Here is a 16,732-nt window from a genome sequence, read left to right as displayed (position 1 = left end):
ACCTACTTTGTTGAATCCTTTAGTGTATGTAAGTGTCATTAAACAAAAAGAGATTTGTCAAACATAAAGGTTTATTAGTATAAACATTGTACTGTATCTCTATTATTATCATCAGTTTAACTACAGTACTGGGTAAATTTAACTGAGCTAATTACATCTGTTTTTCATTCACACAATGATACTGTCATTTACTCTAGGGAGAAACTACCTGAATGGCCTAAGTCTACTAAAAGTAATGAAAGTTGCAGACTCAACACAGAGACATTAAGGTATATTTAGCCTTTTCCTTTCATTCTCTACAAACTACTAAGAGTTATACTTGTCTATTCAGGTCAATTTTAATAAGATAAAATGCTGATATTGTAAAATTGTCTTCAAATCACACAATTCAGAGGAGATTAGATTAATAGGCTACAGGGGAGAAAAACACAAAACCTTCAGATGCCAAGTAATTCATTCAAGGACTTTCAATTTTATGGTTTTCAGAATAGGAATATTTGGAGTCTGTGATAACTAAAAATGGGTTACAGTATATGTGATCTCTGTACATTATAGAAAGCAGGAATAAAAGTTAGAGATTTCTTCTGGGAATGAGGAAAGAGAGTGTTAAAACGTAACATAAATTTCAAATACTTGCCATTCAGACTGCTTCCGTAATTCAGCAAGCTGGTGGAGCCGCTTGAGTGCTTTTTCCTGTTTCTTCTCATCTTTCCATGACTTTGAAGCCACATTTCGAGCAAATTCCCTTTGTTTTAAATCTTTCAGTCGCTGTGTGAAAGGAGTAAAAGGGAAAATATTAAATATGTACTGAGCAACTGCATTTATTCTTACTACATTCCTGTGCTCCTGCTGAAGGCAATGTGCAACAGGATATAATAAAAATGTGCTTAAAATAGTATCTCCAGTGAAGATTCAAAATACTATTTTCATCTGATGTGACAAAACAACCAAACTATTTATGGCTGGTCTCAGACAGGCTTACATTAGATGCAGATACACACACATGTGCACATCCACTTATGGATGGATGTACATTATATATATGAATATTATGCACACACATGCAGAGTGAAATCCTGGCCCAGTTCAATTCAGTGGAAGTTTTGCCATTGCCTTCAAACAGATCAGGATTAAATCCATAATACATATAAATCTACTTGTATAAACTCACGTGTGTTTGTACATAATATAATATGTGGTATAGAGGTATTTGTGTGGGGATATATACTCGTGAATAGGTGTGTGTGCATGCATGTGTAGTATTTAAAATCCCCGTTGTAATTGAAGGGAGAAAAGAGGTGGCCAAACTATTTCATCGGGTTTCTTAAACATCTTATGAACAAATTCACAACATTTCTGTGTATGTTATGCCTAGATTTCAGAGAATTAATGCTGAGCAATGTATAATGAAGCTATATTATATAGGTTCTTTGAATTCTTTAGTTCCCCAATGTTAATATTTTAATTACGAAGTTTTGCACAGGTGATACCGTAGGAAAAAAAGAAAGAAGCACTCAGCACAATAAAATGATGACTGCGTTCTTAGGGAATATGATGATTGTCTAGCTTAGAGCTAATTAAAATCTTTAAGACTCATAGGCTGCAGTGCCCATTTATAAGTAGCTCTGATATGAAGCCAAGTAGCCCATCTAAATAATATGTGATAAGGCTTTGACTGATGGGTTCTATTACTGTAGTTGCAACGCACCATACACAGATTTTACTGGTTGCCAACAACTGTCAAGTTCAACTGGCAATGGAGTATATCTGAACCAAAAGTTGTGGCGGACAGAGCACCACCTGGAGACATCTAACAAAAGGTGGGGAAAATATAGTAGCTCTCCTCCAACCTCCACCCACAAATCAAGCCCTGCCAAATGTCTCAAAAAATCCCCCCATGGTTTATCCATGAGCAGCTAACATGTTTGGCGGCCAGCACATGCCTGAGCCTACGCCACTTCCCGCAGCCCCCATTGGCCTGGAATGGCGAACCGCAGCCAGTGGGAGCTGCGATCGGCCGAACCTGTGGATGTTGCAGGTAAACAAACCATCCTGGCCTGCCAGCAGATTTTCCTGGCGGGCCGCGTGCCAAAGGTTGCCGATCCCTGTGTTAGCTGATTAACACATTTTCTAACAGGATGTATTTTTTTAGTAGATACCAGCCAGCCCTCACAGTAGGTTGTGCACATTCTCATAATATGATCTTTCCTTTCTTTTCTTACCTACTTTGAACAGAAATGAATTGGTTAACAATGTTGACATTTAAATTATTGTAACTGGGCATATTAATAAACATCTCATAAAGAAAAATGGGGCAATTCACACCTTTGAGAGCTATCATTCCACCCTCTTTGTGTTCTTGGATGGACATCACTGCAGTGGTCACATTTGGGTCTAGATTTTTAAAGGCATTTGGACATTGCTCTACTCAGCATTGCAAGGCCTAAGTGCCCTAGTTAACGAAATACCTTTATCAGAAGTGACGTCAGGGACTTAGGAGCCTAAGTCCAATTGACTTTCTAGGACAGACATAGAGACTATCTGTCTCTATGGGGTGTCATGTTTAGTAGAACTTGATGGTGCTCAGTTGAACTGCCTGGAAAACGGTATTTCCTTCCCACAGAAAATTTGGATTTTTTGGATAAACATTTCATTCCAAATTGGGAAGAACTAGCAAAAAATTGACTTGCCAGGCAGCTGCCTCCCTATGCTGTTCAATTCTCAAGGGTTCTGGCTTCTTGGGCCGTTGGGCAGCCCTGAGAGGCAGTTGCCACGGGAGTTGGGGCATTGGGAGTGCCGGCTGTCCATTAAAAGTTTTGACAGAATTGACACATTCACATGGAACATTTTCTGTTCTGTGGGATCAGAATCTTCTACTGGGAAAGCATTCTCCTGGAAATTGTTTTACCAGTTCTAGTGCTCAGTACTTCAGAGGACTGGATATTGAAATTGCACATCTGCTAATCCCTATTTAAAATAATGAATTAAGCTTTCAATTTCTTGAAAACTAACCGTGTACTTTTCACACACTTTCTTAGATTTCCCTGTTCCCCCATGCTTGTTCCCCATTTCCCAACTGGAGTTTGGCACAGGTATCCTGTGGTGCCCTTCTTTTCTGAACACTTCTCACTCTCTGCAATTTACAATAATACAAATTAATGGGGAAAACAAGATTTTTTTTAACCCAAGAAAGCAACTTCCATTTTAACAATATTTTACAGACCAAACTGTAAAATGGATTAGAAAAAATGAAAACCAAATTTTTCTGACATCTCTCTAAACTTGACAAGAACATAAAGTCATTCAAACAATGAAGATCTCATTCTCACAGAACAATGCAAGTAGCCCTTATTCTTATTAACCTGTTCTACTTGAAGAAAGGGCAAAGAAACACATTTGAAAAATGTCCTTTGGTGACACTTGCTGAATTTCAGCTGTTACCATGAGTTGCTCAGTGGCACACATACAGTATTCATGAGGAGAAACAGAAACAGTTTCTACCTGTCAAGGAAACAAAGAACAATGTGAAAGCTAGTACTGTGGAAGCAGGTACTGAAGAGTGGTGCCATTTCACTTCTTTGACAGTCAGGATTATAATCAACAAAGCAAATGGACCAGCACTAAGAATAGAACACCTAACTGTATTTTTGCTCTCTAATGGCATACAGTAAGTGTCAATGAAATAGGAAAAAGAACACAAAGAATACAGCTACAATAGACAGGTAGTTGAGAACTCATCCATGAGAGATGAAATCCAAAACTTAGAAGCATGTACCAGGTTGACAGAGAGAGTCTTTCTCAACTCATCAAAACAAAAACTTGCAGTGGCACAGCACAGTCATTATATGGTCATCTCAATTAAATGTGTGGACTATATTTGTAGAACAATGGGCCTGCACAGTCCAGTTGCTTCTGTAACCTACTGATGCTAATGACACGTAGAGCCATACTGACATGCATGTGAATGCATGGTGGTGCTGAACAACAGAAAAATAATTGTATACCTAAGTGAGAGCATTGAACCAAACAGGTGAACCTGGCAATTAATATCTATTTAAATGTACAGTTGCATTTTTCATGTAATTAGGTGCTTAACTGGGCATCTACATTTAGATATGTGTAATAAATTAGGATTCATTTAATAGAGCTAATGCTTTCACTTATATCTCCTACAAGTAGCATTACCAAGGAATTATAGATTTAAAAAAAATCTGTTTATCTTTTTTTTTCTAATTTAAAATTTTCCTTTGTGTTGAACGTTTACAACATTGAAAAGATGGCTGCCATAATGAAAGTTACTCTTGTTATATAAGCATGGAATATTAAAATAAAAGGAAAAATATTCACTATTATGGAAAAATATGAATGATAACACATCTTAGTTATGTTGCAGCCTATATCTAATACTCTTAGTCTTAGAAGCTTATGCATACTGATTCTCCGCTTACTGTGTGTAATAGCCGGTGAATAGCTCCATTTACGTCAGTGCAGTTACACAGGTGTACGTGAATGAAGAATCAGATGCATAGATTCACATTCAGATTATATCTCACAGTCCAAGTAAAAACAAAAAGTCTCCCAAGCCAGTCTTGAGGACCTTTTTATTCTGTAAGACAGTGGACACAGTGCAATGATCTTGCCTTGAAGTTACATGGACCTGATTGTATAAAACTTTAACTGGAATTTCACCATTCTTATGTGAAGTGCATCAAGCCAGACAGTTCAAAGCTCTGGCTAGATGTATGTGTGTCAGTGCCTCTCTGTCCAGCCTGCACAAGTGTTTGTTGCTCTCTAGCGAATCATCTGAAGAAAAGATAGAAGTCCTAATGTTGCTAACAGCTAGTGCTAGTTCTCCTTTAGCTGCAGTAGTAGGGTCCTATCTGGTAGGAGTTAAATCCTGAGTTTTATTTCTCATACTGCAGATGAGTGGTTTAACTGCTGTCTGTACTTCTGCAGCCCTATATTGATTACAACAGCGCCACAAATAAGTAAAATGTATGATTTTATGGGTTTGGCATGTGTCATGGAAAAAAATGAGGAGAGAGAGAGAGAGATCTTTTACCCTGTTCATATAGTATACAGAAGAAGGGCTAGTTTTTCAAAGTACATTTTCAGAATCAGCATTTCAAGGGTATAAATATGACAAATGATAATAGCTGTGAAAAATGAAAGGCTGTATTAAACTCCTGCAAGGATACCCTTCATTACAAGGTGTGGGGAAGATCTGATCTCCTGCTCCCTACCCCTCGCCTCCCTGCCCCTGGGGGTGGATCTCTGGCCTTCAGTGTTCACTCTCTCTGGAGGTTCAGGGACTAAGGGAGCACAATGCTGGGGTGGAAGCTGACTATCTCTTTGACTACACTGCTAGGGATGACTTTTGGATCATGTTCCAAACAGGTTTGATTGAGCCTCTGCATACAACTGTCCTTGAGATGTCAGGCCAAATCAATACAGAAGTGGCATAAATGGTGATATAAGTTATTCAGTGAGGACTAAATTCAGTTCCCCATTTACACTGATGTAAATCTGAGGTAACTTTATTGACATTGGAGTTACAGTGATGCAAAGAAGAGGTAAAACAGCACTTTCCATATCCACTTAATGCTAAATGGTAAATTAGTGCAAATTCTATTACTTTGTCACTTACATTTAGTTTTTATCAGTTTACTCCCAATCTATCCTAGTAATATTCATAATTTTATGATCTGCTGCTAGCCCAGAAATAAACATGGGAAGTGCTCCCACTTTATGCAGCAGTTGGCTGAATTTGGCCTGTCACGTACAATGAGATTATCATATTTGAAAATGAATCTGCAAATTTGTGGGTTTTATATACAAAGCTATATATGTTTTTACTTTTTAGCATACTGATTACTTCGCTCAAAAGCTGGGTCAGTGTCTTCTAAACAAGGTCATCGTACATGGGTTAAACACTGAAAATTAAAAAGACAACATGCTTTTCAATAATTTTATTCCTTTAAATGGCTCTAAACTATAAGAAGAATATATTGGAACCAATAACATTATTTGCAAATTAACTTCAAACTACAAACCATCAAATGAATATGATAAAGTTATTACAGAACATAATTAGGCTCTGTGTCTGAAGCTTACAGTATTAGCTGTCTAAGCAATGGGAGGGGCAGGGAGGGAGAAACAGCAATGAGGAATTTGCTTTCACCATGGCAACTGACATTCTAAAAATAAAATTGAAAGGCTATTACATACAGGAATTAAACATGAGAAATGTAACTTAAAAATTAATGCATAATTTTTCATTTGTTTTAATTGTAACAAAGTACTACCACAGATTACTTTAAATGTGTGGTAGTGACATATTGTGTGGTAGATTGTAGTACAGTCAACCTTAGCAGATAGGCAATTGTTACATGGAAAGTTTAAACGAAAGCATGTACTCTCACAAAAGGAACGTACCGGTTATAGTACTAAGTGATAGCAGAAGGAAGAAGAACTCAATTGTCAACCATGCCCTGGAAACCCATCCTGCTGAATGAGATGAGGACCACAGTATCAAAGTTGCTGCCTTGCATATTTCTTCCATAGTCTCTTGATATGGGCCGAGATCCCAGAAGCCATGAGAATATACAATTTATTATGCTTTTTTAATGCAGGACCTTATCCACTTAATTATGGTGGCCTTCAAAGTCTCCCTGCATTTGAACCTCAGACGAAGGGAGATAAATGTACCCTTACTCTTCCTTAACATTTCTATATTTCATATACATTCTGAGTTTCATCCTAATGTCTAGCTTATGCCATTTCACCTACAGATATTCTGTTACAGGACAAGCAGGAAGGTAAAACTACATCATGAGATTGGTGGGACGTTAGATTCAATTTGAGAATAAATTCCAAAGATGTTTGAAGAACCACATTATCACGATGGATGGTGCAGAATTACTTTCTTACTAAGAAAAGTGAACACTCGGATATATGCCTTGCCAATATTATGCCCACTAAGAAAGCAATCGTTGACAGGGAATAATACAGTACTAAGAAATTCATATGGATGCTCACACAGGTGTTCAGCTCTTTATTGGGGGTGGGGCATTCTGGAATTCTGGAATTTCCTGAACAGTGGCTCCCATGAATCTTGAGAGAGAAAGAGAGAAAGAATATGTCCTTAGAAGAGTCCTGTGGTAGCTACTGAACTTCAGTGGAGTTATTCATACCCTCCCACTCTTGCTTAGCTTCTGTACCTGACCATTGCTGCATGTTTAAATGTCAACAGAAAACAAATGAAGTTTGCTCCAGACCCGAGACAGAATTTTGAGTAGCGGGAGAGGGCTGGAGTCATGAAGCATTGTTAATGTATTTGAAGAGCTCTCTGGAATACTCTAGTGGTCTGTGTGGATGTGGATGTACTTCTGGAGGAATCGCTTCTTCCCTGTGTTAGAGTGTAGGGAAGAAAGAATTGTCTTGATTGGCATAAACAAACCAAAAAAGCTTTTTGTGCCACTTTAACTTTTCTTGAAAAGAGAGTTTTTCTTGTAGGAGTTGGTAATTCCTCAGCCATAGAGGTTTAAGCAATACCAAATGGGAAGCTATGGCTCTTAATCTCCCTTGTGAGGGGAGGAATAGCTCAGTGGTTTGAGCATTGGCCTGCTAAACCAAAGGTTGTGACTTCAATCCTTGAGGGGGCCGTTTATGGAATGGGGGTAAAAATCTGTCTGGAGATTAGTCTAGCTTTGAGCAGGGGGCTGAATTAGATGACTTCCTGAGGGCCCCTCACACCCTGATATTCTATGAAAATCTGTGTCAAAAGAGGTATCTGCAATGAAAAAGGAGGCCAAGGTGATTTTTTTTTTTTGATAAATCACTTGATACACTTGTCCTTCAAAGAACTGTGTAACTTGTTTTCCCAGCCAACCAGAGTCCTATAAGCATAGGCGGTAGGTGGCTGGGTCCAGACGGGGCTCATCCCTTCCCCCCACCACATCTATCTCTGCCGTGTCATTTTCTGAGCCATCCATCCACGTGCACCTGTCCAGCTCAGCAGGTGAAAGCCCCATGTCCAGCAGTGCCAGGAAGGGGGCAGGATGGGGCATTGGTGCAGGGAGGGTGCCGTCTGTGTGCCAGATTCCCCACAGATGGCGCTAATACCTCAGTCATGGGAGAGGGTACTGGCTTCTGAGTGATGCTTCCTGGGAAGGTTGAAGTTTGAAAAGTGCCAGCTGTGGCAGATCCACCAGGCAGGGAGGCTCAGTAGCCATATATGGAGTGGAACACAGGAGAAGGGGAGGTATTGTGTCCAGGGCGTCCCAGCAGGTGAATGGAAGACACTTTTCTGAGGTGAGATCCCAGGGGGTTCCACAAAGGAGGAGACAGGGCTGGCACAGAGCAGACAGTAAAGTCCCCACACTGGGAATCAAGATGAGATTCTCTTGAGTGGGGCCAAATCCTGGGGGAAGGGTAGAGATCCTGAGAGGATAGGAGGAGAAGGGGGTGACTCGGGGAAAGGGAGCATACTGATGCCTGGCCCATGGGACAGGAGCTACCACTACAGGCTGAGTGAAGAGGGAAGTCCCTCACAGAATAGTTTCAACAGCCGCCTATGCCTATAAGTAGTAGCTATCATGATGTAGGCTTTCACTGCAGCAGTTGATGTATTAAAAGTTCACTGAAGTGAGAGTTTTGTCTGTCTCTGTGTCTGGCTTGTGGAGAAGTCCCACGTTGGCAAGATTAAAGGGGTGATTCATCCCATCATTGGTATTGTCCTCTGATTCCTGCTCTCTTTGAAAGCTGCAGCTAAGTAGAACCACTCAGTCTTGCCCCCTCAAGCTGTAAAAACATTTTGGCAGTAAAGAACAGTCTCTTCCAGTGTCTCTGAGCCAGATTCCGTTGTAGACTAACAGGCTGGGCCACAGAATAGATTTGTCCCTTGAGAGGGATTCAGCCAGTTCTTCCTCCTTGTAGAATGAGGTCTCTCTTATTTTTGGTTATTGCTTCCCTACATCCAACATTTGAGCACCCGGCAAAGAGAAACAAGGTTGGGGAGAGCTGAACAGGAAAATAGCACGGAGGAGTAACGTCAAGTTAAGCACATCCCACAGGATGGCCTTTCACCACTTCAGCTAATTACAGACACAAGAAGTGGTAATATCCACTTTCTGCTGCATCTTACAGTTAACAAGGATGAAAATGCCAGGTCCAATCTAGTGAATGGAATGTTTTTGGTTTCTTGTCTAGGAGAGGTTACTGGTTCAGAAGAGATTGCAAGCATTGCAGGTTTGTTAGAAGAATTAAATATGAAATTCACTCATTCATTTACTGTCTACAACCAGCAAGGAATTTGGGGTTGTGGTGCTTTTCAAGCAGAGTCATTTGGCAGGAAGATTGACAACAGGATAAACTGGCCAATTCAGCAGCCAAAAGTGTGTTGGTTTGAACTGATAAGCTTGAGAGGTTGTTTTAACATTTAACGTTGTAGGCCAAATCTTGGGCATTTAAGTAAACAGACATTGGGGGTTAAAGAGCCCACTTTGCAGCCACTCTCCATCTGCTGGAGGCTTTTGTTATTTCCAGTAGTGGTTGAAACATTGTTAAACACATAGGTAATATAATCCTCCTTACTCCTACTTGATATTTCCTTGTTAATTCATTCAAGGATTGCATTAGCCTGTTAGGCCAGAGCGTTGCACTGGGAGGGAACTCATGTTCAGCTGATTATCCACCTTGAGCCCCAATTCCCTTTCAGAGTCAACTGTAAGTATGGCCTAGATGTATGACTATGTTTGGCTGTATTAAAATACATATTGTTTGCTTATGCCTAGCCTACCAAGTGATCCAGATCTATCGGTATTAATGACCTGTCCTCTGCATTATTTACCACTCCCCAATATTTGTGTAATTTGTTAACTTTATCAGTAATGATTTTACATGTTCTTTAAGGTCATTATTAAAAATATTAATTAGGATAAGGTCAAGAACCAACTCCTGCAGGACCCCAATTAGAAATACACCCACTTGATTTTTCCCCATTTACAATTACATTTTGAGACCTATCCATCAGCCATTTTTAATCAATGTAATGTGTATCATGTTAATTTTGTATTGTTCTAGATTCTTAATATAAACATCATGTGGTGATTCTTACAGAAGTCTCAGTATATTTCACCAACACGATCATCTTATCAACAAAACATATAGCCTTTACCCTCCTTTAATTCTTTATTAATTCAGTCCGTATCAGCCTTTCCATTATTTTGCCCAGTATTGATGTCAGGCTGACAAGTCTATAATTAGCCAGGTCGTCCTGTATATACTCTTAAAATATTGGCATGTGAACTTTTTTCCAGTCCCCTGGAACATCTCCAGTGTTCTAAAACTTATTGAAAACCAACAGTAATAGCCTGAGAAGTTCTTGGCCAGCTCTTTTAAAACTCTTGAATGCAAGTTCTCTGGACTTGCTGATTTTAAAAATGTTTTGCTTTAGTTGTTGCTGTTTAACATCTTCCTTAATTACTGGTGAAATGGAAAGTATTTCATCATTATATGATATGGCTGCCTCATCTGGCTTTCCCCAAATACAGAACATAAATATTTATTGAAGACTTTTTTGCCTTTTCTTTATTATTATTGGCATTTCTGCCATTTCCATCTAGTAATGGACCAGTACCATTGGTAGTCTTCCTTTTGTTCTTTAATATACCTAAAAACTTCTTATAATCCTTAGAGTTTGATTTGTGTCCTTTTGCTTCCCTTATCAATTTTTGTCACAGCTCCTGATTTATATTCATTACTGTCAATTTCCCCTTTGTTTGTTTTTATACATATATAATTTTAATAGCTACTTCACTTCATAAGCCACGTCAGTATTTTTTTAACCAGTGTGGTCTTTCTTGATTATCATTTTTTAGGCATCTAGTAAAATATTCTTAAACAGTTCCAAATTATCATTCACATTTTTTGTTAAAATTCTGTCTTTCAAGTGACTTTGCACATAATTGTTTTCAGCTTTGTGAAACTGGACCTTTTAAAATACCAAGTAAATAGCTGTTTGGAGCTTATCCTGTTTACACATAACAAATGTAATCAAGTCATGATCAGTTGTGCTACCGTTGTGTTTAGGTACATCACTGCTGTAATAATAATGTAAATTTTAAAAATCAGCTTCTATGAGTTCAGTAACTGAGAATGAGTTCTGACTCTTTTATCTACAGTTCTTTTCTACCATTTGATCTAATGAATGTACTCTGCTCGACACCGGGGGAGGTACACATGAGGCAGCAAGTTTAGCATGATAATCTGTTAATTTTAATCTTGATATGCACATAATTCGGGTAACAATTTAAATTCCAATCTTTGGCTTGATTTCAGAAAAAAGATGAACAGATGTCCCAGTCTTGCAAGGAAAATTCAATAATGACGTATTCTTCCAATGTCCTGATTTGACCTTTTGACCAACTTTCTGAGCATTCTCCTCAGTGCATTGCACTGATTAATAAAAATGCTGGTTTCATTTATGGATTAATTTTTGAAAAACTTCATTCAGCTCCTGCTCCTTACCTTACCTCCTTTGCTTTCTGTGCCCTTTCCCTCTTTTTGCCCCATTCCCTCCCACCCACCTTGCTCCTCAATTCAGAAGTGTTGCTCTCTGAAAAAACATAGACAATAGGATTCTTCCTGCACAGTGAACAATGTATTAATTAAACTAGCCCCTTTCCTTTTTGTGAAGGCAAACACATTTAAGCGCATGAATTGCTCATTTACTGCAAATATCGCTTAGGGGACTGGCCTTTTGCAATTTGTTCTTTATGCTTGATCTTGTAGGTCACATGGTATTGTTTTTGTTGCCTGATGGAGTGACTGAAGGTTTTATTGAGTGGGGGAGAGATTTCTTTGGTGTGGTTTTTTTCATATGAGTTGCTGCCAGGACATGCACAATACACAGAAACCCTTTAAGTACAGGTGTACACACAGGTGCCAACTTTCTGATTTCCACAGGGGTGCTCAACTCCTGCTCTGCCCCAGGCCCTGCCACCACTCCACCCCTTCCCCTATGGCCCCACACCCGCCCTGCCTCTTCCCACCCCTTTCTGCCCCCTCCTCCAAGTGCACCCCACCCTTGGTCTGCCTTTTCCTACCCCCCCCTCCTCCCCCTCTCCTCCAGTGCCTCCTGCCCGCCACTGAACAGCTGATCAGTGGTGAGCAGGAGGCACGGGGGTGGAGGGAGAGGAGCTTATCGGCAGGGTCCACCAGTGAGTGCTGAGCACCCTTTTTTTTTTGTGGGTGCTCTGGCCCCAGAGCACCTACAGAGTCAGCGCCACATTACGTACAGATTAAGTTAGGCTGTAAAGCGCAATATGCAACTCTTGCCCAGAGCCAGGTCTTTCCCTATAAATCTGCCAAAAAAGAGAAAGGAGCCCCCCATTTTCCTGTGTCTGAGCAGCTCAGAAAAACAGAGACTGCCACCAAGCTGATCCTCCGTCACCAATACCCCAGGAGCAACTCACTGGAAAGCAGGTGGCCAGCAGAGAGCAAACTGCACCTTTTAAAGCGCTGTAGAAAATTACTCCTCCCACTTCATGCTGTGGAACTAGCGTGGGCCTCTGAGAGGCAACGTCTCTCTCTGTGGCAGAATGCTCCCCGGTCTTCCCCCAGCAGTGTGTCTCTGCACAACTTCATCATCAAACGAGTGGTGCCTTAAAGGCACATCTAGCCCTTAACATACACACAACTATCTTTAATATTACAAGAGAGAACTGTTTAGTGGCTCTGCAATATGTTTTGCCTCTTCTTAAATTCCTTGCCTTTCAGTTGACATAAACACCCTATTAGACAAGTTTTATTCTATTATTTTGTTACTAAGCAACATGGTTCTTTTTGGTAATATCTAAAATTAATCTTCTGTTTATACAGTAGCATGATATTTCTGAAGTCTTTGTAACTTGCTTCTTAGCCCTGAATTTGAATTCTCTATCATTAAAAGGAAAGATTGTGAGTTTATATACTCAGAGCCACAATCCCCTTAAAATATGCACCAGCACAGATTCAACACAGTGACAGTGACTTTATAGCCTTTTGACTAGGTGAGCCAGAATAATATAAGTTATTCTTAGATACGGAGAAACAGGGCAGCTGAATTCTATTAATCTTACCATTGTATTTCCTGAAACAATATGTCATTGCTAGTATGTGTATTATTGGTTTAACTCTTTATAATAACCTTGTGCAGCTCTCTGAACTCTGGAAGTGATGAAGTATTGCATGAAAAATAGTCTTGGTTTCTTAGAAGATTTTGCTAAAATAATTCTTATGTGTTTCACTTGGCTAGTAGGCCAATGTAGATATACTGTAATGAGACTTGCTATTTTGCATACCTGTGCTGAGGCATAGTTAATGTTTGTTATCAGTTTCCAGGACAATTTATTTTACTTTTAATTGGAAGACAGAGTGTTCTCAGTGTGCACATACAGGATCAGATTCAGATTAGTTAAACTTAAATGGTGTTACTCCTGATTTATCTTCAGAGTGGTGGAAATCGGAATCTGGCCCATGCCGCCTATTGATCTAGAGAAGCTGAATGTCTGACACAACTCGTGCTCAAATAGTATGAGTGAAAGTGACTGCAAAGCCAGAAAAGAAAAGAGGATCACAGGGCCTGCTGAGAGAACTGAGTTTTCCTCAGAGGCAGGGGTGATGGTAGGCCGGTATGGGTCGGTATGGCATACTGGTAAGAAGCCGGTACCGGCCTGTATGCAGCCGACATTAAAACACTGCTGTGGCAAAGGCCCCTCCTTTGCTACCCCTTTTGCTCCCCATCTGCGGCCCTGCCAGTAGGGACCTTACCGACAGGGGAGGGCAAAAGGGGCAGCTGCCCGGGGCCAGCGATTTAAAAGGACCCACAGCAGTGGCCGGAGCCCCGAGCCCTTTTAAATCACCACCAGAGCCCTGGGCGGTGCAGGCCAGGCAGCGCGGATGGGCTGGCTGGGGGAGGCTGACCCCCCCGCCCCACCCCTTCTGCCCAGGGGCCCATACTGGTAAGTGTTTAATATTACTTTCATCCCTGCTCAGAGGCAAGAGGCAAGGCTATATCTTCACTACAGAGTTAAGTTGACTTGAGTTACATCGACGATCATAAACCACTGTAATTACATCACTTCTGCATGTTCACACAATGCTCCTTGTGTCGGCGGAGCACATCCACAGTTAGTTTTCTAGTACTGACAGAGAGAGTAGTGCACTGTGGGTAGCTATCCCACTGTGTAAATCACCACCTTCTCCCGCTAGAAGTTCTGGGAATGGATGGCAGTGCATCACTGTGGGGAGATCACCGCTCCATGATGCATTTTTCTCTGGCCCTTAATTCCAAGGGCTTCTGACTATGTTTTTCACCATTTTTCATCTGCCCCTGTGAACTTTTCTCCCACCATCTCTGTCTGAAATTATTGATCCTCCACTGCTCACCAGTCTTGTGATAAGTGTAATGAACACCACACAACTGATCCTACAGTATTTCATGAACTGCAAATCTGAACGGGAGTCCGTGTTGCCTGCCTTGCTGTGTGCCATGGAAAGAAACAATTCAAGATTGATGTTGGCATTCACAGAGCAGCTGCATACATGGACCATCACTATTTGGCTCGGGAAACAAGCATCAAGTGGTGGGATTAGATTGTGATGCAGCTATGGGATGATGAGCAGGGGCTGCAGAGCTTTTATATGTGCCAAGCTACCTTCCTCAAACTCTGTGGGGCTCGTCCCCACTCTGTGGTGCAAAGATACCAAAATGAGAGCTGCCCTATCAGTGGAAAGGCATGTGGCGATCACTTTGTGGAAGCTGGCAACTCCAGACTTCTACCAGTCAGTTACAATTCAGTTTGGAGATGGGAAGTCCACCATGGGAGTTGAGGTGATGCATGTGTGCACAGCCATTAATTGCCTCCTGCTACGTAGCAATTGGATTCCCTAACAGCAGCAGGGCGATATCTCAATTTTGGCCCCAGACCATCTTACAATAGAGGACATCTACAGAAAGGGCTACTTCTCTATGGTATTGCAGGTGCTGGTGGAGTAGCGGAGTCGTTTCACTGACATCCATGCAGGGTGGTCAGGGAACATGCATGACGCACACATCTTTAGGAACACTGGCTTATATAGAAAGCTGCAGTCAGGGACTTTCTTTCCAGGCCAGAAGATTCCAATGAGGAGGTCGAAATGCCCATCATGATCCTGGGAGACCCAGCCTACCCCTCACTCCCATAGCTCATGAAGCCATACCCCTTGACAGCAGCAAGGAGCACTTCAACAACAGGCACAGCAGGTGCAGAATGACTGTAGAATGTGCATTTGGCAGTCCCTGATGCTGCCTTTGTGGCAGATTAGACCTCAAAGAGGAAAATATCCCCATGGCCATAGCAGCCTGCTATGCTTTGCATAACAATTGTGAAGCCAAGGGGGAAAAGTTTCTCCAGAGGTGGAGCATTGAGGGCTATTAGAGGGGCTCAACTGGGCTATTCAAATCAGGGAGGCTTTGAAGCAGCATTTTGACAATGAGCCCCAGTAATGTGTTTTCCTGTAATGTATTGAGCTAGGCATTGCTTTCTTGCCACACTGAATGACCATATAATGATTCCTGCCTGAGCGTTAATTGTAGTCTGCAAGTGTGCTGATTGCCTCTGTGTATGAATTTCTGATGCAACCAGAAGGTCAGAAATAAAGATTCACCATCTTTGTAAGTGCATGCACACCCTGTCCCCTTTTGGGATGGGGCACGGGTTGTTATTGGCCCGTGGTCAAGTCTGCATGATCCCTCTGGGTCTCGGAGTAATGTGGCCTAACAGCAAAGTCAATCTATTCACCCTCTCTATCAGGGTGGGGTGGTCTAACAGAGTTCCAGTTGCTGCCCTCTCTGTCAGGGCTGTGCGGCCTAGCGGCCAGAGTCAGGAGAACAGCCCTCACAATTGAGGCTGTTCAGCCTAGTGGCCAGAGTCAGGAGACCTGGCCTCACAATTAAGGCTATGCAGCCTAGCGGACAGAGTCAGTAGACTTGCCCTCAGTATCAGGGCCGTGTGGCCTAGTGGCCAGAATCAATAGAGCTGGTGAGACGGGCCACCACCCCAGGGTGCTGGGTGGCCAGGATAGGGGAACCTGGGCCCTCCCTCTCCACCAGGTCCCAATCAAGGGCCCTGTCAATGGCAGGGTTGCCCACCACCAGCTCGGCGGGGATCTGGCCAAAACACTGGGTTACTTCCTATCCACTGCTCCGCAGCTTGTGGTCCCATGGTTCCCCCGGTCTCTCCTCCCTCTGTGGCATCCAGAGCCTGAGGGTTATGAGTCACAGCCATCTGGCTGGCCTCTGTGTCGTGAAGTGCCCGCAGGTCCTTCAGCAGGATCCTGCAGCACATCTCCTTCCTCTCCAATGATCAGCCCCAAATGGACTGGGCTGCTCCCTTTTATACCTGGCCTCCTGCAGGAGCATACCCAGCAGGCCTGAGGGGAAATGGCCTCCTCGGCCCAAAGAGAGGAATTACCCTTCCAGGCCCATTGCGGGTAATACACAGATAAACATTTCTTATAAGGGACATGACTCTCTGAAGTGAGGATCTCACAGCTGTGTGTAAATCCTGCTGTTGTTATGGAAAATGTCCTTTGGGGTGGAGTGCAAGGGGTACTGCGACAGGCTGGGAATGTGAGAGGAATATATGGTGGGAGATTGGGGAGGGCAAGGAAGTCGGTCAAACACACATGTTCCATTTGCAGTACTGTC

At 41.9% G+C, this 16,732-nt stretch overlaps 2 protein-coding genes across 2 annotated transcripts in view; one reads left to right on the top strand and one right to left on the bottom strand.

Annotated features, from left to right (window-relative positions):
- FAM237B (family with sequence similarity 237 member B) overlaps window positions 1-16,732 on the top strand; it is a 1,214,420-nt gene that overhangs the window by 642,910 nt on the left and 554,778 nt on the right. The gene's annotated exons all lie outside the window — the stretch shown is intronic.
- The window catches only part of ZNF804B (zinc finger protein 804B), a 345,019-nt gene that overhangs the window by 6,882 nt on the left and 321,405 nt on the right, over window positions 1-16,732 (bottom strand). The window contains exon 3 of the mRNA XM_050939497.1: window positions 638-768. Coding sequence (XP_050795454.1) covers window positions 638-768 — 131 coding nt within the window. The remainder of the gene's footprint in view (window positions 1-637; window positions 769-16,732) is intronic.

This window comes from Gopherus flavomarginatus, chromosome 2 (assembly GCF_025201925.1).
Source record: "Gopherus flavomarginatus isolate rGopFla2 chromosome 2, rGopFla2.mat.asm, whole genome shotgun sequence".
NCBI classification, from domain to species: domain Eukaryota; kingdom Metazoa; phylum Chordata; order Testudines; family Testudinidae; genus Gopherus; species Gopherus flavomarginatus.
The sequence above is the reverse complement of the archived record's forward strand: the minus strand, read 5'-3'. Positions and strand labels throughout refer to the sequence as shown.